The sequence below is a fragment of the Rhineura floridana genome, chromosome 9 (genome assembly GCF_030035675.1).
Source record: "Rhineura floridana isolate rRhiFlo1 chromosome 9, rRhiFlo1.hap2, whole genome shotgun sequence".
NCBI lineage: Eukaryota > Metazoa > Chordata > Lepidosauria > Squamata > Rhineuridae > Rhineura > Rhineura floridana.
The window spans coordinates 96,928,008-96,949,990 of record NC_084488.1 but is presented as its reverse complement, the minus strand read 5'-3'; the positions used below and the strand labels follow the sequence as shown (position 1 = coordinate 96,949,990).

General features: G+C 42.3%; 1 protein-coding gene across 4 annotated transcripts in view; it reads right to left on the bottom strand.

The window, feature by feature from the left end:
• Nucleotides 1-15,469, bottom strand: part of EMCN (endomucin) — a 71,287-nt gene extending 55,818 nt beyond the window's left edge. The window contains exon 1 of one of the 4 annotated variants that reach the window (XM_061582863.1): nt 15,236-15,469. In XM_061582863.1, coding sequence (XP_061438847.1) covers nt 15,236-15,323 — 88 coding nt within the window. In that variant the 5' untranslated portion in view covers nt 15,324-15,469. The remainder of the gene's footprint in view (nt 1-15,235) is intronic. The other 3 variants (XM_061582861.1, XM_061582860.1, XM_061582862.1) reach the window with 3 other exon arrangements.
• Between the last annotated feature and the right edge of the window lie 6,514 nt (nt 15,470-21,983).

Here is a 21,983-nt window from a genome sequence, read left to right as displayed (position 1 = left end):
GAGGCAGAGTTCTATAGTGGGCCCCTCCATGGTCTCTGAGGCTTTGCAAATGCCTGCCTCTGCCTCTTGCTAGCCATGCACCAAGTCAGGAACATGGCTCACATTATCCAAGTCTCTGAGAGATGTCGATCTATTTTTCAGTATTTATTATGATTCATTTGTACAGCAGGTTAATGTGCCAAATGCATTGTGCCTTTATCTTGCTCAGCTTCAGCAAGACATGGCTGTAGTTTGTTTCCATTTTACAAATGGGAAACTGAGGGCTAAGAGACAGGAGCTGGCTCAAGGCCACTTTACCGTTCCTTCTTGGTTATTGCATCACTCCCTCCATTTATCTCTATGTAGTTGCGATCCAGACAGTGTCGGGATTAGGAACTTATGACACTGCCTTATACTGCATCAGACCAGTGGTCCATCTTGCTCAGTACTATCTACTCTGACCGTCAGCAGCTCTCTAGAGTTTCAGTCAGGAGTCTTTTCTCAACCCTAGCTGGAGATGCTGGGGATTGAACCTGGGACCTTTTACATGCAAACCAAATGCTCTGCCACTGAGCTACAGGCCCAGGTTATGCTGTGGCCCATACTCAAATCTCTGTACACAAATGTAGAACATGACATATTACAGGACACAACCCCCCCCACAAAAAAACCCCTTTGTATACAAGGGGTGCAAGTCTTACTCAGAGTAGACACATTGACCTTAATACACATGGCTAACTTAGGTTCATTAATTTCAGTGGGTCTTCTAGGAGTAGGATTTAGTTGAATACAACCCAAAGTTTCCAAGATCCGCTGGTATGAGCGGAGTTTGAAATAGGCAGTTCTCCTGCTGAGCCTGGGTTCAACTGGGGCTATGCTGGCTGAATTGCCTCATCCCAGTGTGCGAAGGGCCATAGCTCAGTGGTAGAGCAACTGCCTTGCATGCAGAAGGTTCCAGGTTCAATCTCTGGCATCTTCAGCTAGGGCTGGGAGACACCCTGTCTGAAATCCTGGAGATCCACTGCCAGTCAGTGTAGGCAATATTGAGACAGATGGACCAATGGTTTGACTTGCTATAAGCAGTTTCTTATGTCCCTGTGTTCCTATTCTAGCTCAGCCAGAGATATGCCAGCATAAGACCCCCATCTTGGCTCAGCCACCTGGGCTGAGGTCCAGGGAAAGTCCCCCCAAAGGGGTATTCTGGTGGAGTGGCAGGGGCGGGATGGGCCAGGGGAAGACCTAACCCTATTCCAGTTCAGTGATCATGTGACCTAGAAACCCCACAGAAGTCACGCTGGCAAGACGTACTTGGTGGAAGTCAAACACTATTTTAAAGGCTTGTCTTCCCTCTGCCAGGCTTGGGCTGGCTAGGCCCACTCCTGAACGCAGCTTGGAATAGGGGTATGTTACATCGACAATGCTTACCCCAGTGTAAATTTGGCTGGCTTCTGATAGTTTGGATTGCTCTGTGTGTGCTTCACAACATTCATCTGGATAATTGTTTCATGTGATCAGCCTTTGGTAACAGATAGGCAAATGAAGAATATCAGTAATGTCTTGATGAAAAACAGTGGGAAGGACCATGTTGCTCAGTGCACACACTTTGCACACCAAAGGCTCACGGTTCGGTCCTTGATACCTCCACTTAAAAATATCAGGTAGCACAGAAGGGAAAGACCTCCCTGCATGAGACCCTGGAGCAGTGCTGCCAATCAGAGTAGACTGAGCTGAGCTGGTGAAGAAATAAGCAGCTTCCTGCATTATTTTGCATTGCCCTCCTGCAACCAGAGGGTTCAGCTACATAATGAATTCAAACTCTTGACATTATGATCCCTTCACCATCTTAAAATCCAGTGGCTTATAATGAAGTCTATTGTGACGGATGGTCAATGCTCTCTCTCCTTAATTAGAGAGAAAGGTAAGCTGCCTGAAATTCCTGGGCAGCAGAGATGAGAAGCCTTGCCGAAGTAGTGGGAGTGGCATTTCTACCATGGTCTGTCTCACTGAACAGCGTTCTCTATGTGCCCTAGTCCCCTGGATGAAGAATCACTTGTAGTTGAACAAGATCTACTTGTTCAAGTGAGCACACATTGGCCAGCTAAGAATGTTATATGGTAAAACCATTTCTTCAAAACTGCGCACTGCTGTTTTCTGTGACATCTTGGGAGACAGGCCTATGTTGAGAAAAACAAACATCCCAGATCCCCTAACCTCTTTTTCAGACAGTGTATGGTAGACAGGATGGAACTGGGATCTTTGTGATCCTCACTTCTGTATATGCTTCTTGTCTGTACAGAGCTTACGCATGTGCATATGCACTCTCTTTCTGCATTTTGCCATGCATTTTGTATAGAGAGGCTATGCACATAAAAGACAACTGTTCAGACATTATTCCGAGCATGCACTGAAAGCAGCGCTGTGTACACGCTGTACATTTAAAGCACATGCCTTCCCCCAGGAATCCTGGGAACTGTAGTTTGTTAAAGGTGCTGGGAATTGTTGCTCTGTGAAGGGAAAACTGCAGTTACATAGGAAGCTGCCTTATACTGTGAGACCCACTGGTCCATCTAGCTCAGCATATCTACACGAAATGGCAGCGGCTCTGCAGGGTTTCAGGCAGGAGTCTCTGCCAGCCCTTCCTGGAGATTCTGGGGATTGACCTTGGGACCTTCTGCATGCATGGCAAATGCCCTACCACTGAGCTACAGCCCTTCCCCAAGTTCCCAGGATTCTTTGAGTTAATCAATGTGCTTCACATCTGTGATGTGTATGCAGCCCGGGATCATACCTGCACACCTCATCCTGCCCAGAAGCGTCAAGCCAATCAGAGCAAGAGTTTGTGGGGCTGCAATCCTATTGGCCATTCTTAGCAGGGGGTGCCCTGTTGGTCAGTGAAGCATGCTGTGAGACTCACAGACAGGGTTTTTTAGCAGAGAGAGTAAAACCTGAAGCAGAAGGGTTAAACTGGAAGAATAGAGTGCCAGACTGCCAAGGTCAGCAGCTGGCTGGGAAGCGTGATAAGGTGGGAGACTTGCAAAATCTCAGAGTGGGGGAAACTGTCTGTGGAGAGAACTGTGTCTAATGTCTTTGCCTAGTAAAGACTCTTACAAGAAACTTGCCTGGCCTGGCTTATTCCTGTTCTATGCGGCTCTTGGATTCCATCCTTGTATGATATACACACGCACACACGCAACAGGGGTTATGGGCCCAGCTTATCATACATGGTAGCGGGTTCGAGAGCTGTTGACGTGGCGTTGTTGCAGAGAGAAACAAAGTGCAAGTAAGAGGCAAGTAAGAGTGGGCAACATGGCTGTAAACCTGTTATCCGGGATGCCGATGGAGAGGCTGAATGCTGTAAACTACTCCAGCTGGAAATGGAGAATGAGAGCAGTTCTGATTAAAGAAGATTTGAATGATGTCGTAGAAAACCCCCCTCCGGCAGCTCCTTCAGCAGCGTGGTTGAAGAAAGACGAGAAAGCGAAGGCTTTTATTACTCTGGGGCTGTCTGATTCTCAACTGTTGCTGGTGAGTAATGAGCCGACAGCTAATCAGATGTGGGAGAAGCTAAGAGCCGCTCATGTGCAGCAAACTGCTGGCAGCAGGCTGTGTTTAGCACGGAAACTTTATCAGATGCATTTTACAGAAGAAGTGACTATGACAGAGCATCTGGCTGAATTTCGTAGATTAAATGCTGAGCTGCAAGATAGAGGAGTGCATCATAGTGACATTCAGATTGTCTATATCCTGTTATCTTCATTTGATCAAAAATGGGATGTCCTGGTCTCTAGCCTGGAAACTTTACCCGACGGACATCTAAATTTGGACTTTGTAGAACAGAAACTTCAACAAGAGTGGAATAGAAGACAAGAGAATAAGAAAACAGAGTTAAAAGAGACTGTGGCTGTACAACAACAACAAAATCAAAGAAGCAGGCAAGAGAATAAAACATGTTATTTTTGTGGGTCCCGTGGACATATACAGAGACATTGTTTAAAGAAGAGAAATAACAGGGACTTTGGAAGTCAGAGAACAAGTGTGAACTTTGTTACTAAGGAGGACAATAAACTCATTAACACTAAGTGGCTTCTCGACAGTGGAGCGTCTAATTGCCTAATCACAGACTCTAGTTTATTTTACACTTCAAAGCCGACGCAGAAGAAGCTTTATCTGGCTGACGGATCGACTCAGGACGCGATTGCAAGAGGCACGCTCAAGTTGGGTAATCTGGGAACTATATTGACAGATGTGTTATTGGTTTCTGGTTTAAAATATAACATTCTATCAGTAAGAAAATTGGCTCAAATAGGTTGTAAAGTTACATTTGAAGGGGATAGATGTTTTGTGAGAAAGGATGGTGAAATATGCATGCAAGGGAAACTACAGAACCAAATGTTTATGGTTGAGTGCAATCTTAATAAACACACGTGTGCTTGGATAGGAGTTAATAAAGATAAACATGATAATTGTTTCCATGAATGGCACAGAAAATTGGCACACGCACATTTCGAAAAGGTACAAAACACCCCAAAACATAGTCAAGATTTGAAGTTAACACATTGTGAGCATGTGGATGAGTGTGAGGTATGCTATAAAACAAAAATGACTGTGACTCCAGTAAATAAGAGCTGTGAAAGCACAACCACTGAACCCTATCAGCTCATACATGTGGATTTGGCTGGACCTTTCCAGTGCTCAAAAGGTGGAGCAAGGTTTTATTTAGTGATTGTGGATGACTTTTCCAGATTTACACATGTGTTCTTATTGAAAAAGAAAAGTGAAGCAGAAGAGAAATTAAAGGCATTTATACAGAGGACAGAGACACAATATGGGGTTGTTATCAAAAATATCAGATCAGATCGAGGTGGTGAATTTACCAGTAATTCATTTAAAACATATTTGTAAAAGAAGGGAATAATACAGAGTCTCACTGCTCCCTTCAGCCCATCCTCCAACGGAACTGCAGAGAGGAGGAACCGGTCATTGCAGGATTCAATGAGAGCCATGCTAGCAGATGCAGATATGAATAACACTTATTGGGGTGAATGTATTCTGTACACTGTTTATATTCAGAACCGTCTCATGCACAGAACAATAGGCATGTCTCCCTATGAGAAACTGACTGGAAGAAAACCCAGGGTGAAACACATAGAATGTTTTGGGGCAAAATGCTGGGTACATATTGCAAAACAGAAAAGGCATGGTAAATTAGGCTCAAGAGCTCAGGCAGGACGCATTTTGGGATTTCAGAATTCATACTATAGAGTTTGGTTGCCTGAGAAACAACAAGTAGTGTTAAGCAGAAGCATAAAGGTCAACCACCTCAGAGATTCACATTTAATGTTACACAACAGAATAATGGAACAGATACATATCCAGTAGAATGAGAAAAAGAAGGACCAATAGATAAAGAAACAATGGATCTCATGTGGAAGTTTTGTGTTGAGGAATGAAATATAAATGTATTATCAAATAAAAGTGAACAAAATGAATCTGTGAAACTTGTGTGAATAAAGAAATAAAGAAACAAGAATTGAACTGAAAATGTAAATAGAAACTGTAAGAAAACAAACCATGTACTGATATGTATTGTAATGAAAAGTTAATATTGTAGAAATGTAATAATGAACAATTTGTAATCTGTGAATCTGTGAGTCTCAGGTGGGGGCTGTTGGTCAGTGAAGCATGCTGTGAGACTCACAGACAGGGTTTTTTAGCAGAGAGAGTAAAACCTGAAGCAGAAGGGTTAAACTGGAAGAACAGAGTGCCAGACTGCCAAGGTCAGCAGCTGGCTGGGAAGCATGATAAGGTGGGAGACTTGCAAAATCTCAGAGTGGGGGAAACTGTCTGTGGAGAGAACTGTGTCTAATGTCTTTGCCTAGTAAAGACTCTTACAAGAAACTTGCCTGGCCTGGCTTATTCCTGTTCTATGCGGCTCTTGGATTCCATCCTTGTATGATATACACACGCACACACGCAACATGCCCTTTCTCACAATAATTAGGCTGAGAAGCGAGCTGAGGATGGCAATCTCAAAAAAGCAAAAGATCAAAAGCCTAGAGAACTAAGGAGGAGACAAACGGAATAAAGGGGAATGAGAGGACCATTACTCAGAGGAACAGGGTGATTTTTTTGTAAACAGCCACGGCATTAATTTAAATGGGGTATCACCACCAAAAAAAACTCATGCTGTGAAGCCCACTAGGTCAGCAACTCTCAGCACCCTCTGCTTACTACATTTCCCAGGATTCTTTGAGAGAAGCCATGACTGTCCAAAGAAAAAAAAAGGCCTGGTGTGGATGTGGCTAGTGACAGCTTTGGTTTAAATTTGGGTGGGAGACTACATGTGCCTGCTGTAGCATTAAAAGGTGGGGGAAACGCTGAAAAACAATCATACTGTTCACAATGTTTTCCTTTTGGAAAGGAAAGGGGCTTCCCCTCTTCCTGGTGCCCACCCACCCAATCTCCTCCCCTTCCCCTTCCTCCCTGCCCCCCTTCCTGCCCTGCTCCTCCCCTTCCTGCTCCTCTCCCAGGTCTATTTCACCTATCCTAAGCATGATTGCACAGGAGTAAATCCCACTGAACTAAAAAAGCATGCAAATGATCAAGCCTGCCCTCCCCTTCTTCTCCCTCCTATCCCCTCCATCTTGCCCCTTCCCCTCCTTCCCCCTCCCCTCCCCTCCTCTTTCCCCTTCCAATCCCCTCCTCTTTCCCCTTCCAATCCCCTCCTTCTCCTCCCATGATCTGTTTTACCTATCATAAGCATGATTGCACTGGAGTAAATCCCACTGAACTCAATAAGATCAATGATCAAAGCTGTCCTCCCCTCCTCCTCCACCCATCATCTCCTTTTTGCCCCTTCCCCCTCCCTCCTTCCCCTCCCCATCCCCTTCCAATCCCCTCCTTCCCCCTCCCTGTTCCCTCTCCCTCCTTCTCCCCATGGTCAGTTTTACCTATCCTAATCATGATTGCATGGGAGTAAATCCCATTGAATTTAATAAGCATGCAAATGATCAGACCTGCCTTTCCCTCTCCTCTCCTCTCCTCTCCTCTCCTCTCCCTTCTTCTTCCCTTCTTCCTCCCCTCCCCTCCTCCCCTCCCCTCCTCCCTCTTCTTCCTCCCCAGACCACTGTCTCCCCCCATGGTCAGTTTCACCTATCCTAAGCATGATTGCAGGGGAGTAAATCCCACTGAAAATAAGCATGCAAATGGTCAATCCATTCTCAGCAAACTTGCACAGATCCCATTTCTTACCTCCCAGATTAAAAAGCAGAGAAATTCGTTAATAGGTTAAAAAAAACCCTTGCAGTTTAAGAATGTACCTATAGCCCACATATATTTATATCCAACTTTAAAAAGCAGGGAAATAGGGCAGCTATAGTGAATGCACCAGGAGAGCAGGAGACCTGACCTCCTCTCTGAGATATTGTACTTCCCTACAAATTTGTCAAAATACAAGCACCATTTGGGTTGGTCTTTCTGTGTAGCTTGGAAGAATTTGGTAACATGTGCCTCTGAGGTGAGTGGTGGCAACACCTGCAATCAGCCCAAATAATAGAAAGAAGATATGTGCTGTGCTCATCTTGTTTTAGCAGGGAGGAAGCAACAATATTGAGATACAGTTGATATAGTTCAGATAGTCACTTTATAATCTTTTGATTTACTTTGCAATTTTAGTGAAATTTCTTATAGTAAATCATTTTATTTTGCTTCTGTTTCTGTGAATATGTGAAGTACAGCAACACTTGGCAACACTAAAAAATCTCCAAAAACAATTGTGGAATAATGGCACTGACTATTATGCAGAATAGTTTCCAAAGGACATGATGAGTGTCTCAGTTTGCACAAGATAAAACAGTGGGAGGTGAAATATATTCTAGCAAAATTCTAGGTGTGCTCTGTGTTTTTAATTGACCATGCCCACCTTTCCTTAAGTGGAGTAGTTTAAGCATAGCAGGCTGAAAACATTCATCTTGGGCAGGCCAACTTTGTTTTTTCCAACATCTAGAGTCATTCCTGAAGTAGCAACATATTGTAATCAATCTGATTTTACATCAAACTGCAGTTTCAGATTCAACTGTTCATGCACTCAAAATAGAAATAGAGCATAACCTCCAGTTTGAAACACAAAAGGCTGTCTTCACCATCATATGACATTGACCAATAAAAAGGCTTTGAAATTAATAAAAATAAATTAAACACAGATTTCTAGGATATATAATGAGAGAAATATAATTTTCTAGATTAGATTCTCTGTAGAAACAATAGTAACACAGGAAAGAAGCAAAGTAAGAAGAACACCAACGAACATACAAATATGTAATTCTCCATCTTTGGAGATGGCAGGTGTTGCCACCACTCACCATATACTCAGAGGCCAAATTTTTCCAAGCTACACAGGAACTGGATTGGACTGTGAAAGACCAAACCAAATGGTATTTGCATTTTGACAAATTTGTAGGGCAGTACAATATCTCAGAGAGGAGGTCGGGTCTCCTGCTCTCTTGGTGCATTCACTATAATTGCCCAATTTCCCTGCTTTTTAATGTTTGATAGAAACATCTGTTGGCTATAGGTACGTTCTTAAACTGCAAGGGTTTTTGCCTATTAGTGAATATACAGTTAGAGATGGAGTATGTATTCGCAAAGAGAAGGGACTTGAAAATGCAAGCTGCTCCATTCAAATTCTAAGGGCTCATTTTGTAGCCAGTCAGGGCTGGCCCAGGTATAAGGCAGAATGATACAATTATCTCAGGCAGCAGATCAAGGAGGGGTAGCAAAATTGGTGCCCCTCAGGCCCATTATTAGCTTGGCCAGCTGGCTAGTCAGCTACCTGCTCAATCACCTGGGAAGGGAAGTCTCTTTGGCTGCAATTCACTACATGTCTACTCAGAAGTAAGCTCCATTGGGTTCAATAGGACATACCCTTTGGTAAGTGTGTATTGGATTGCAGTCTTTGTCACTCCCTCCAACTCCAAATAGTTCTTTTTTTAAAAAAAAATATCAAAGTTTCAAAACAGCCTCTCTAGCTGCCACAGCAAACCACAGTGGTGGCTTGGGTGCTTTCCTACCCACCTTGCTCAGAAGGCCTCACTCTGAAGAAGGACCCCCTTGGCCTTTTCTCAGGGTGAGACAAGGCAGGGAGGAGGTGAAGGAAATGACACCTTCAGTGCTGCTGCCATGAATACAGTGGCAAAGAAAAATAAAGTAGAAAAATGTAAGTATTGGGGCAGAAGGAGGAGGAAGAACGGGGGGCAGGGGGGAGAGAGAAGGATGACACTAGCCATGATGGCTTGCTTCTGAAAACCAGTTGCCAGTAGTTACGGGAGGGGAGAGTGCTCTTGCGCTCAGGTCCTGCTTGCGGGCTTCCCATGGGCAACCGGTTGACCACTGTGAGAGTAGGGTGCTCGACTAGATGGGCCACTGCCCTTATCCACCAGGCTCTTCTTATGTTCTTATACACCGGCACTGCTGTGAAGAGGAGGCCTGAATCCAGTCCAAAACCATTTGACCCATGATCAGACTTAACTGCCTCATTTGCTGTCCCCCCTCTATCAGTTTCTCCCCCCCACACACACTTGCAAGCTAAGCTAAGGGGAACTTTGGCTATGAGGCGGTATACAAATGTAAACAACAACAACAATATATACTTAGAAATACCGGAAGCTGCTTCATACTGAGTCAGACCACTGGTCCAATTAGCCCAGTATTGTCAACACTGACCGGCAGCAGTCCAGGATTTCAGACAGACGTCTTCTCCAGTCTTGGAAGCACCAGAGATGGAGACTGAGCCATTTTACATACATGAGTGTAACTATTTATGCTTGTGAAGGAATGTTAACATTTTACGTGTAGATACTATTATGGGGAGAACAAAGGCTACCCTCTACACCCGTCAGTGAGTGGCCTAGACTTCATAAGTGGGATTCTGTAGTTGCTTCCATACCCTCCCGCTGGGCACACTTGCCTTACACAAGTCCTCCACTCATTCACTCATCATAACAGTGGACATTATGTTAGGACAGAATATTTCAAGGAAAAAAATGAAAATAACAGCAGAATATTTCAGGGATTGAAACAGAATGCTCCTATATATCCAGAATGCTCCCACCCTACAAATTAGAGTTGCACAATTTGTTGGAGACCAGTAAATTAGGATTCTGCTGGATCAAATCAAGGAAGGTTTTCCAGAATAATAAGTCACACTGCTTTCTACCAGCTCCCGGAAGAAGGCAAAAATAATTCCCATTAATAATATTTCTCCAGTTTATTTTAATTTCTATGCAGGAAGAACACTGGCTAGCACAACCAACAATTTGCAAAGACATCAAAAGATCATACTGTCCAACCTCTGTCCAAAAGTCAGAAGCATGTATTTGCCACTGAAGATGAACATAGATTAGATGTCACAAGTGGAGAACACAAACATTTCAGAATACACACATCTCATTTATGTACCAGAGAATTAGTCCCAGGTTAGGGATAGAAAGTTCTGTCAATTTTGGTTCTCTGTTTCTCATTTTTCCAACCGTAAATTCAGTTCTCCACATTTCTGCAGCAGGTTGCAATATTTTTTTTTAAAAAAACTCCTCATGAAAATTGTCCAGCATTTTAGTGAAAATTTCCTGTGAAAAAAGATATATTTGTAGGCAGTTTTGACTAATGTATGTTTTTGCAAGCAATTTTTCATCTTATAATGCATTTTGTGTTATTTTCACTAATGTATTCATTTCTATGCACATTTTCTCCTAACATATGCATTTTTGCAAACATCGTTTGGTTGGAGAAATGCATTACCAAATTTGAATAAGTGCAAATTTCAAAGGATGGCTGTGTTTCATTTCTCATATTTTTTTGAAAAGTGTGAATTTGACAGACCTGTCTTCAGATGTGAAATGAATCAAATTTCTCGCCCATCCCTATCCCAGGTGGTGGTAGTGGGGAAATTGTTTAGAGCAGATGCTATTGTGAAAGGTAGGGAGTCAGTGGTGTAATGCCTAGACCATGGCTGGGGAAATATCTGGCCCTCCAGATGTTGTTGGATCCCAACTCCTATCAGCTCCAGTTAGCATGGCCAATGCTGAGGGGTGATGGGAGTTGTAGTGCAGTAACATCTGGAGGGCCATGGGTTCCCCATACCTAGAGTTTGGGAGACTCAAACCCAGCGTTAGGTAGTCTTGGGCAAGCCATTATCCAAGCTTGCTATGAGACTAAAATGCTACTTGGAACTCATTTATGGAAGAAGCTGTTATAGAGAAGGTCTGCCCATGCTTAAAGATCCCTTTCCAACATGAAGCCTTAATCACCAGTGACAATAAGAGCTACCATTGGGACAAAGACAAAGGAACCAAGCCCTATGCCAGCTTCTCTGGCAACCCAATTATAGGGCTTAATAAGTAACAACATACTTTCCTAGATCCTTCACTTGTCTAATGCCCTATCTGCCATAGCTTACAATCAACATCCTTTAGTGGCGTATTAGTAGGGCAGAACAGCAGATGGTTTGATTAGGGAAGGCAAAGGCAAATGACATGGGATTCTTTTTCAGGAGGATCTGCACACGGGCTCTTTGAAAGCACTGGCCCCTTCCATTTAAAATGAAGTGTTTGTAAAAGCAGGCCTTTCATGAATCTGCCTCCCTTTCCTGAAATTTCTTTGCCTCCCCTTCTGACCAAAATAGTCTTAGTGTGGCCGCTTACACATTGCCAAAAAAAGAGGAAATGCATCACCAAAAAGAGTGAGGGAGAAACAAATTTGCATTGCCAAAAAAGAGGAAACTCATCACCAAAAAAGAGGACACACATTTACATTAAATTTGAATATGCTGCTGTATGGACATAGATGTAATCTAATACAATGCATCTCACCATGGTGGCGAAGACTATGACTAGATGTCCTGGGTGCCAGCTCAAGTCTGCTGTCCAGGCGCTAACTGGCGATGGACAACTTCAAGGCTCCTGCTCTCCCTCTGTAGGGTTCTTTATCTTTAAACTGGACTTGGGGCTTCAGAGAGAGAGAGAGGACACCTTCAAATAAAGGACTGCCCTCTGATAGCCCTTCCACAATAGGGAGGCTCTTTAGGGCAGTCATGTAGGACACATGCCTGCCCTAAACAGCCTCCCTATTTTACAGCAGAGCTCCTACAAACTCAACATTAAACATTAGGAACATATACAGAAACTAATGGGGGAGCGTTTCTTCTCTCGTGATTCAGTGACTATAACCACCATACATGGTAATGTATGGGCATTGACTGTGTGTACTACCAAATCGAAATGATCAAGGAGCTGGAGAAAATCCCTAGGAGGAAAGGTTACAATGTTTGCAACTTTTTACCTTAGAAGAAAAAGGAGTAGGCTGGGGGCAGGCTTGATAGAGGTGTATAACATGGTATAGATAAAGTGGAAAGAGATAAGTTTTTTCCCTGTCTTAGGATACTAGAATGTGGGGACATCCAATGAAGCTGGATGTCTCCAGTATACGAAGAAAAGTATTTGTTCTCACAGTGTATAGTTTGCTACCACAATAAGTGGTGCTGGCCACCAACCTGGGCAGCTTGAAAAGAGTATTAGACAAATTCATGGAGAATAAGGCTAGCAATGTCTATTAGTGATAGTGGCTGTATGCCTCTGAATGTCAGTTGCTAGGGAAGATGAGAGGAAGAATGTTATTGTTCTCATGTCCTACTGGTGGGTTTTCCATAAGCATCTCCTTGGCCAATGTGGGAACAGAATGCCGCATGAGCCTTTGGCCTGATCCAGCAGGGGTCTTCTTATGTTCTCACATCCACATGCAGCAGCCTCTGCAGACCGCACAAATTTTGGCATTCACTTCTGTGTGCCAATGAGTGCAGGCAAAGTGTGTTCCGCCTATTTTTATTTCTATTGTACTCTGGACCAGGACATTAATTTACCCCTTTGAACCTGTGTCATTGCATATCTTTGTATGCAGAAATGTACTTGTGATGCAAAATGACTCTTAAAATAATTGCTCTGAGTTATTTTCTGTCCTCCAGTTCCATCCATTGATAATGAGCATCCATCCACACAAAAGAAGATGCCAAAAGACCTTTCCTTTAATAAATATGGAAACATGGAACCACCCTTTCTCTATAGCTTTCTAGGGAGATTTCCTGAACTCATGCGATTTAAAGCATTTTCTGTTTGGGAAGCAAAACATTTAAAGAAACTGTTTATGTTTTTTTTAGGGTGCAGTCCGATATGCACTTACCTAAGAGTGAAGTCCATTAAATTTAGTGGGGCTTACTTCTGAGTAGGCATGCATAGAACTTTATTGTTAATAAATTATAGATAGAGATTATAATATTTATGTACGTGAGCCTGGAGCTTTACACTCCCCCTTTTCTAATCACTTTCCTGTAGTACAAAGAAATAGCATTATAGAGTTGCTTAGCACATACTCTTGCAGTGTTATAGGGATGGTGGAGAAATTTGATTCAGATTTAAAGGTGATTCTACCTAATTTGCACTTTCCAAAACAATCTGAGAATTGAAACATAGTCATCCTTCGAAAGTCACACTTTTCTGAATTTTGCAATACAGTTCTCCAGCCAAAATGTTCATATTAGACAAAATTAAATACAAACATCTATATCAGGAGAAATTTATGCTAAAACGCTGATGATTTTCTTGGAAGACTTTTTTTTTTTTAAGTGAACTGATGAGAAAATATGCAGAACTTTTGAAAAATGAGAAACTGACTGAAAACAAAATAGATTTGCCCATCCCAACCTTCTGATAAACAGGGCACAGAGCTGAGTCTCTTCCTATTGATCCCTTTCCATCTTGCATTTTCAGAAGTCATACCATTCATTCACAGGGCCCCTTTAGCAGGGTTTCTTGTTTTAATGTTGGAGAGCATAAATGGGCTCCAGTGATGATTTTCAGAGCTCATGCTGACATGACACTGTTTTGAAAGCAGCTCTTTCTGGGATGATACTGTTGATGCCAACCTCCCTCCCTCTTAGCATTTTGAACAGCAATGAGACTGACCAGCAACATGGGTTATGCCACACTAAGCTTTTGTTTATTTCAGTTCTAATGAGTAAGCCAAGAAAAAGGCTTTGATTCAGTACTTGTGATTACTTAACAACAGGCATTCTGCTAGATGGTTAGTAACCATTCAATCAATTCATATATTTATAATATATCTGTGAAAGGACATAGGCTATGCATCTTTTTAAAAAGACACAACTAACTACACAAAACAACATCTTTTGCAAAACCAACATTTCCTAGCTTCAGATGGAATACTTTCAACTACTATACTTTCAAATATAATAGCTCCAGTTGTTCTGTGGCTATCATATTAGACAACATTCTTTATTTTGCTTGAAAATTGAACAATATTATGGACTGGCTCCCCCCCCAGCCACTCCCCAGCAGTACAGACTGCAAAAACGGATAAACTGCTATTGTTAAAATAATCTAGAGCAAAAATAAGAAAGAATTCTAGACTTGCATAATCCCAGTGACACCCTACTCTCCAACACTCTTCCGATGGATGGAATGTTACACACTAGTTTGGGTATATAGTTCTTGTTCTCCATGTTCATTTTTAACCAAAAAGTTTGTTAAAAAATAGAAAATGACAATAATAATGAATATAATATAATAATAATAATGACAACCCCTCTCAGAACTATTAGTTTATTTATCTAGATCTCTATTTGCATAATTTTTATCACTCAGCAGTACAATCATTTGCATGTGTATTCAGAAGTAATTCCTACTATGCTCAAAGGGGCTTACTCCCCAGTAAGTGTGTTTAGGAATGCAGTTTTATTATTTGCTTGTAATACCCCATAAACTGAATGACAAGGGTTGAACTCCAGGGTGTATAATGTGTTCAGGAAGCTTCCATTGGTGGGGAATTCTACTAAATAACCAAATCTAAGGCCCCTCTACAATTAATCAATCAGATTTTTTCCACCCGTTCTCAAATGCTTGCTTTAGAAGTACCTAGAGCTCTAAGAAGAGTTGACCAGTAAGATTTATTTTTTTCTGAAATCCTTATGAAGCAAATAATCCACTTTCTTCCTTTTCAGCTAGTCATGCAATCAGCCAGTCCATGCCCATGTAGGAATGAGATACTCCTTAATGTGGTCCAGTGAAGAAGCTGCCATATATCCTTTGAGCCTTTTTCCTAGTCAGATATCCCCACTGTTCCTAGCTGCTCTGAGAGATCAAGCAAGAAAGCGCCCCCCCAAAAAAAGTGGCAAAGAAAAATGTGCCCTTACCACCAACACAGCAGAGGCTCAACAAAGCCAGAAAGAGGAGGGCTGTTCCCAACAGCTTCATAGCTCTTATTCTCCGTCCTACAGGCATCCCTTTTCCAGAGGCAGTGACGCTCAAAACTCTCTCCCCACTTGTGATCCAGGGCCTTAGTTAGTCAGTGGAAAAGGTGTGCAGAGAGACTGTGAATGGCCACTGCCCATTCCTGCTTATTTTGGGGACCTTGATAAAGAACGGGAGGAAACACGACAGACTCCCTCCGGGAATTCAGCATGGAGGAGATTTATTGTTTCAGCCCTTTAACAGGAACTCCTTTTCTTTGGCAGGCGATCATGTTTTTGTTACTACTTTAGCTTGTTCTTCTTCAGCCTCAGAGGTCAGGAAAGGTTCTGAAGAGAGCAGATTTTTCTTCTCTCTCTCTCTCTCTCTCTCTCTCTCTCTCTCTCTCCCTCTCCAGTACATCCCCAGTCATCAAGAAAATCCAAATTTAGTGAGGGGAAAGTGCAGGCTACCATTTGGATGAGAAAGACATCATGTGGACACACACACAAAAAAAACAATAAAGAGGATACACAAGCAGCTTCAAATCCACATTAAACCCCAGTGTGGAAAAGCCCATACTACATGTATAAGATTGCTGTCAGACATGGGGCACCCCCTCTTAAAATACACATTAAAAGTTTGACAAGAATTTCAAGATTGTCAATGCAATCTTATTAATCTCTACTCAGAAGTAAGTCTCGGTGACCTAGTGGAAATTATTCACAAGGAAGTGCATTTAGGATTGCAACCTAATGCTGCTATCCTGTGCACATTTAGGGAGTAAGTCCCATTGAACTCAATGAGACTTATTCCTGCAGAAGCATTTGTAGGATTGTGCTGTAACACATTTATCACTGTCTTCATTTTTATACACCAAAGTTAGTGGGGAGCAGTGTGTGGCCATGTTTGCTGATGATAAACAAATTATTCAGGGTAGTAAAACAAAAAGGGGTTGCGAGGAGCTTCAAAAGCCATCTCTCCAAACATTGGTTATTGATATTGGTTGTTTTTGTAGTTTTATTTTATGCATGTAATGTGCAGTGTACATGAAATTGGCATAGATTTGCAACCCGCCCTGGGACCATTTAGTGAAGGACAGGCTGTAAGCAAAAATAATAAAGCAAAATTAATAAACTAATGCCATATTGTGACCACACCTGGAATAATGAATACAGTTTTGCAGTGGAGATTGCATTAGAGCAGCCTTTCCCAACTAGTGGGCCACCAGGTGTTGTTGGACCACAACTCCCATCAGCCTCAGCCAACATTGCCAATGGTCAGGAAAGATGGGAATTGTGGTCCAACAGCATCTGGTGGCCCACTAGTTGGGAAAGGCTGCATTAGAGCAAACAGGGCACTGCTCCACCAACCTCAGTCTGCTCTCCCCAGTCCCCACATGCCTGCCTTCTTACATATAACCCATTCAAGAGGAAGCACCAGGGCTGAGGAGAGGGGAACAGGGGAGCAAAGAACCCAGACTTCTGGGGGCCTGGACAGTGATGGCAGCTGAAGCAGAGAGGCTATAAATGGCTACTAGCCATGATGGCTATGTTCTGTCTCCATGGGCAGAGGCAGCATGCTTCTGAGTACCAGTTGCTGGAAAGCACAGGAGGGGAAAGTGCTCTTGCACTCAGGTCCTGCTTGTGTGCTTCCCATAATGGGCTTCTGGTTGGCCACTGTGAAAATAGCATGATGAGCCATTGGCCTGATCCAGCAGGCACTTCTTATGGTCTTATGTTAAAAACTGCCTCAGGCCAACGATGTGTCAGGAGCACCTCACAGTTGCGGGAACCTGGGGCATTGAATCAAAACTTGCAGAGGACTAAATTTTGCTTATATAAATGAAACATTTTAGAATAGAAAAGACTGCAAAGCACTGTTAAAATGTGTTGTGGATGAATAGACTAGTGATCAGTCATAAATAGTGTGTTTTAATTCAAATGTGTTAACGTTCTAATAAGTAGTTTAGTATTGCAGTGGTAGTACAAATGTTAAGTTTATTTATTTTCACTTGGGTTTGTGAATAGGATGATTTTCAATAAGCATATTAGCCATCCCATTCAGAGAAATGTCTTTCATTTAATTTCAATCTTTCTCACCCTAAATTAAACCCAAGTCACTTAAAATTTTGTTTAAAGAAAGTAGTAACATTTGGTTTGTAAGGAGATTTTGGGGGGGCTGATCACACATTTTACCTGAAGCCCAGTGCCAGCTCTCAGTGGCCCTGGGGAGCACTGCCTGTCAGCGTGCTCCTCCTGAGTTTCAGGGCTGCCTTTGTAGAGTACAGCAGGAAGGAGGATGGAGGCAAAACTAGAATGATTGGCGCTGCCAACATTGGCCCTGGCTCTGTTGTCTGTTGATCTCCTTGGCTTCTGGCCTACAGTCCCAATGGACACCAGCTACCACTGCTGTTCTGGCTGCCACGCCTCAAAAAGAATAGTGTAAAGCTGTTTTTTAAGATAAGGCTCTGTTCTCTGGTATCCCTTTAAATAGACCCAAACATCAGAAACAGGACCTTTTCTGCTATGGCACCTAAAATGTGGAATTGTCTTCCTGGGGAAATCTCTCACAGTGTGTACTTTTTCAAGGGTTTTATTCAGTATCAAACAACATTTTTATATAACAGTCACTGCATCATGACCAAAAGACAGATACTGATGTGCACCATCCATCCACATATGCTCATACCTCAAAAATATACAGAAACACAAACAGTAAAGGGGGGAAACGGGAAAATTGAAGGGTTATTGCTCTAGCTCCTAAATTTGACAAGCCACCTTAAACGGTGAAACTCAGACACATTGCTCAATTCCAGTTCATGCAAATAAGCTCATGTATACAGACCAAATGTCAGAGAAATTCTCACCCTGCTGCCACCTGTGGAAATCTGCCCGCTCATACACTGCCAATGTTAAAAAATCATCTGACCATTGCACAGTAGAGATGAGAGATGCTCTTTCCAATATCACAGCGTCAGTCGCTTTGCCATCATCAGTGCCCACAGGATCCAGTTCTGTTGTCCCTCAGTGAGGTCCCATAACACCGGAATATAATTCAACATTACATTAACATCTGCAAATGTCAACGATTTCTCTGGCACTAGACCTCTGACCAGAACAGGGTTAGCACTGGGCAGGACCATATCATATGTACTAAAGACTCTGGAGATGTGAAGCAGTGCCAGCATTTGTCTGTTGCTGAAATGCATTTTTGGTGAACCCATTGAGGGATCCAATACAGTCCAATAAAGTTTTCTGTTGGATTAAGCACAATTTAAGATCCAGGGAAATTACTTGCATTGAAGCCAAAATTGCCTTCCACTGTCACTGTCCAGGGTCCCAACTAGATAAGCAGACTCAGGACTCAAAAACTCTGTTTTGCTAAAGCTTTATTCCAGAAGTCCATACATGAACGCAGCATAAGACATTCTAGGCATGAATCAGAACTAGGCATGGCAGCAACAGTGGAGAGTTGCCACAACAAGGATCTCCCCCGCCAGACACTCCTTATAAAAGTGAGGGTGCGGTAACACTACTTGCACTGGCTAACAAGAATTTTTTAGCCTTTGCAGCAAGGTGGCAGCTCCTTCTGGGGAGAGACACTGATTTCTTTAACTGAAACCGCCTTTTCTCTATTCTATGTGACCTTGGAGATATTGTTATCTCCGACTCTGTCATACTACTTTCACTATGCTCTCTCTGTAAGAGTCTAGGCAGCTCATTAGGCTAGGTCAGGGCTGGGTGCCTGTGGAGATTCCTTTCTCTCTATTATAAATGAAGGGGGATGATGGTCATCAACTTACTAGACACAGAGCTGCTAGAGGTTTCTAGAATCATTTCTCCTGTGTTTTCTCCTGCCTCCTCCACAATACCTCATCAAGATCCTCCTCCTCTAGAGGAGATGCATGCTGCAGCTGCAGCTGGGGCAAAGAGAGGGAGTGGAGGGGACGGCATTGGCTCTTGATCAGCCAGTATGCCTCTACTGTAACTGGAGCTAAGGGGGAAGAGCTAAGGGGGAAATCCTGCCGCGAATCACGGAAGGGGAGCAGAGGAACCGGCCCTTGGAACCAGCCCTGCTGGTAACCTCCATATTGGATTACTATAATGCACTCTATATGGGCCTACCCTTGAGATTGGTCCAGAAGCTGCAGCTGGTGCAAAATGTGGTGGCAAGACTGCTCACTGGAGCAGGGTATCGCCAACATGTCACCCCGCTACTGAAAAAATTGCACTGGCTGCCCATTTGCTACCGGGCCAAGTTCAAGGTTCTAGTTTTGGTTTATAAAGCCCTGTACAGCTTGGGACCAGGATACCTGAAAGACCGTCTTATCCTTATATACCCAGTCGATCACTGTGCTTTGCAGGTGAAGGCCTCCTGCAGATACCATCTTATCAGGAGGTCCATTCTGCACAACATAGGAAATGGACCTTTAGTGTAGTGGCACCTAATCTTTGGAATTCCCTCCCCTTAAATATTAGACAGACATCATCTCTGTTATCTTTTCAGTGCCTACTGAAGACCTTCCTCTTTCAACAAGCTTTTTAAGTACAGACCTTATCCCAGTCTGCATCTGTGTTGGAATTGCTTGTTATTATATTTTCAAACCTGCTTTTTAAATGTTTTTCAAGCTTTTTAAAAAATGTGTTTAAAGATGTTTTGTTTTAATATGTTTTTAATGGTTGTTGTGTTTTAATAAATTTTGAAGTCTGTTTTTATGATGTTTTAAAGTGTTTTTAGTGGTTTTGTTTGCTGCCCTGGGCTCCTACTGGAAGAAAGGGTGGGATATAAATAAATAAATAAAATATCCCACTTTTACTCCAAGGAGCTCATGGTGAAGTTCAAACATGGTTCTCCTCCTCCTGATTTCATCTTCACAATAACCCTATGAGGTAGGTTAGACTGAAAGACAGTGACTGGCCCAAGGTCACCCAGTGACCTTCATGGCTGAGCAAAGATTTGAAACCTGGTTTCCCAGGTCCCAGTCTGATACTCTAATCACTACACCACACTGGATTTATTTATGGCAATTTTTATGTTTTAATGGCATTAATTATAAGTTATCTTGAGAGAGAAAACTAAAAAGTGGGCTTCTTTGTAAATAGCTAACTAATTAAATAAATGACATTTTGTCACTAAAAAGAGGCATTTAATTGATTGATAGCCCATATCCATCTTTGGATCAGATGAGAAGCAGTATATGTGGCGCTGTAATGTGTAGCCCATAGGGTTGGAGAATAATTTAGTTTGGCCCATATTTTAAAGTAAGCCTACCTAATTTGCAGCTCCTGGACTCATATGTGTATCAGAATGCAGTTCTTAATCAGGTTGTGCAATTCTCTAAAGTTTGCAATGCAATGTTGGTTCAGAAATATGTATATTTTTAGGAAATGGGCGTGTTTTAGGAGGAAGTGCACAGGAAAGCATACAAAAATGCATATATTAGGGGGAAATGCAGATAATAAACATGTTTTTTTTCTTGTGGCTTAAAAAATAATCTGCAAAAAAAGGGGGCAGAACAGACTTATGACTGAATGCAAACAAAACTGACAGGGGAATAGGCTGCTCTGTCCATCCTTAGTAGTTCATCAGAAGCAGACCCTGATATGTTTATGGCAGAGGGGCCATTAAAGGAAAGGTTATGGGACTGCTGCCAGACAAAGCATCATGCCTAGGTGATTGGACGTCTGAAACAAGATACAGCAATTTGAAGCACGCAGCCTCTGTGAATAAATGTGTCATATAAAGTCCCCCCGATATGTGTTATGAGCCCCACATCCTGCTCCAGCCTAACTAAATGGGAAACAGTGAGTCATTCTCCTTGGCATTTTTTGTTATTTGAAATGCACGCACTGATTATGCTCTTGGCTGTCTTGCAGGAAGAGAAACAGAAGGCGTGTGTTATGGCCAAGCCTTAATTTTCGCAAAGACTGTGTAAGCTCAACCACTATCTGTCTAAGGACAAATAACATCTTCATGCAAATCACACGCCACGTGAAAGCAGGAATGGAAATGGGGAGGAGGAAATTGGGTGGTTGGAGGGGGAGTCTATTTAAGCTAAACAAACATGAGCATAATAGCTCAGTATCTTGCAAACATCTTTGTTTCAACCTTTGTGGCTGTGGAATTAATCACAAAATTATGATGGTACTATAGTTCAGGGAAACAGAGATAGTAAACCACTTTTTAAAAATTAAGCCAGTGGTTCTTACTCTTTTTTGCATCACGGATCCCTTTGCGAATCTGATGAAAACTATAGATTCCTTCTCCAGAAAAATGCACATAAACACACACACACACAGACACACAATTTTACATACAATTTTTTTAATTGCATTGGAAATTGATTAGATTAAGCAGTCTATACATTTTGTTAAATAAATATAAAAAAATTAATTGACCGATTGATTATGAATTGGCCTTCTGGCCAACAAGAGCTCCCCAAACAATTAAAACAATTAAAAACAGCAATACAGATTTTTTTAAAAAAACTGAAACAAACTGAAAGCCAGTGCAGTTGATAGAGGACTATACTTAAAATGTTCATGAAGCTCACACCAGACAACAATCTGGCTGCTGCATTTTGCAACCCCACAGGTTTCCAAACACTCTTCAAGGGTAGCTCCAACAGAGTTCATGGTAGTAATCAAAATCAGAAGCATGAATCATTGTTAGTGATGAGCAAATATGTCAATTTCATTTCTCTCAGTTTCT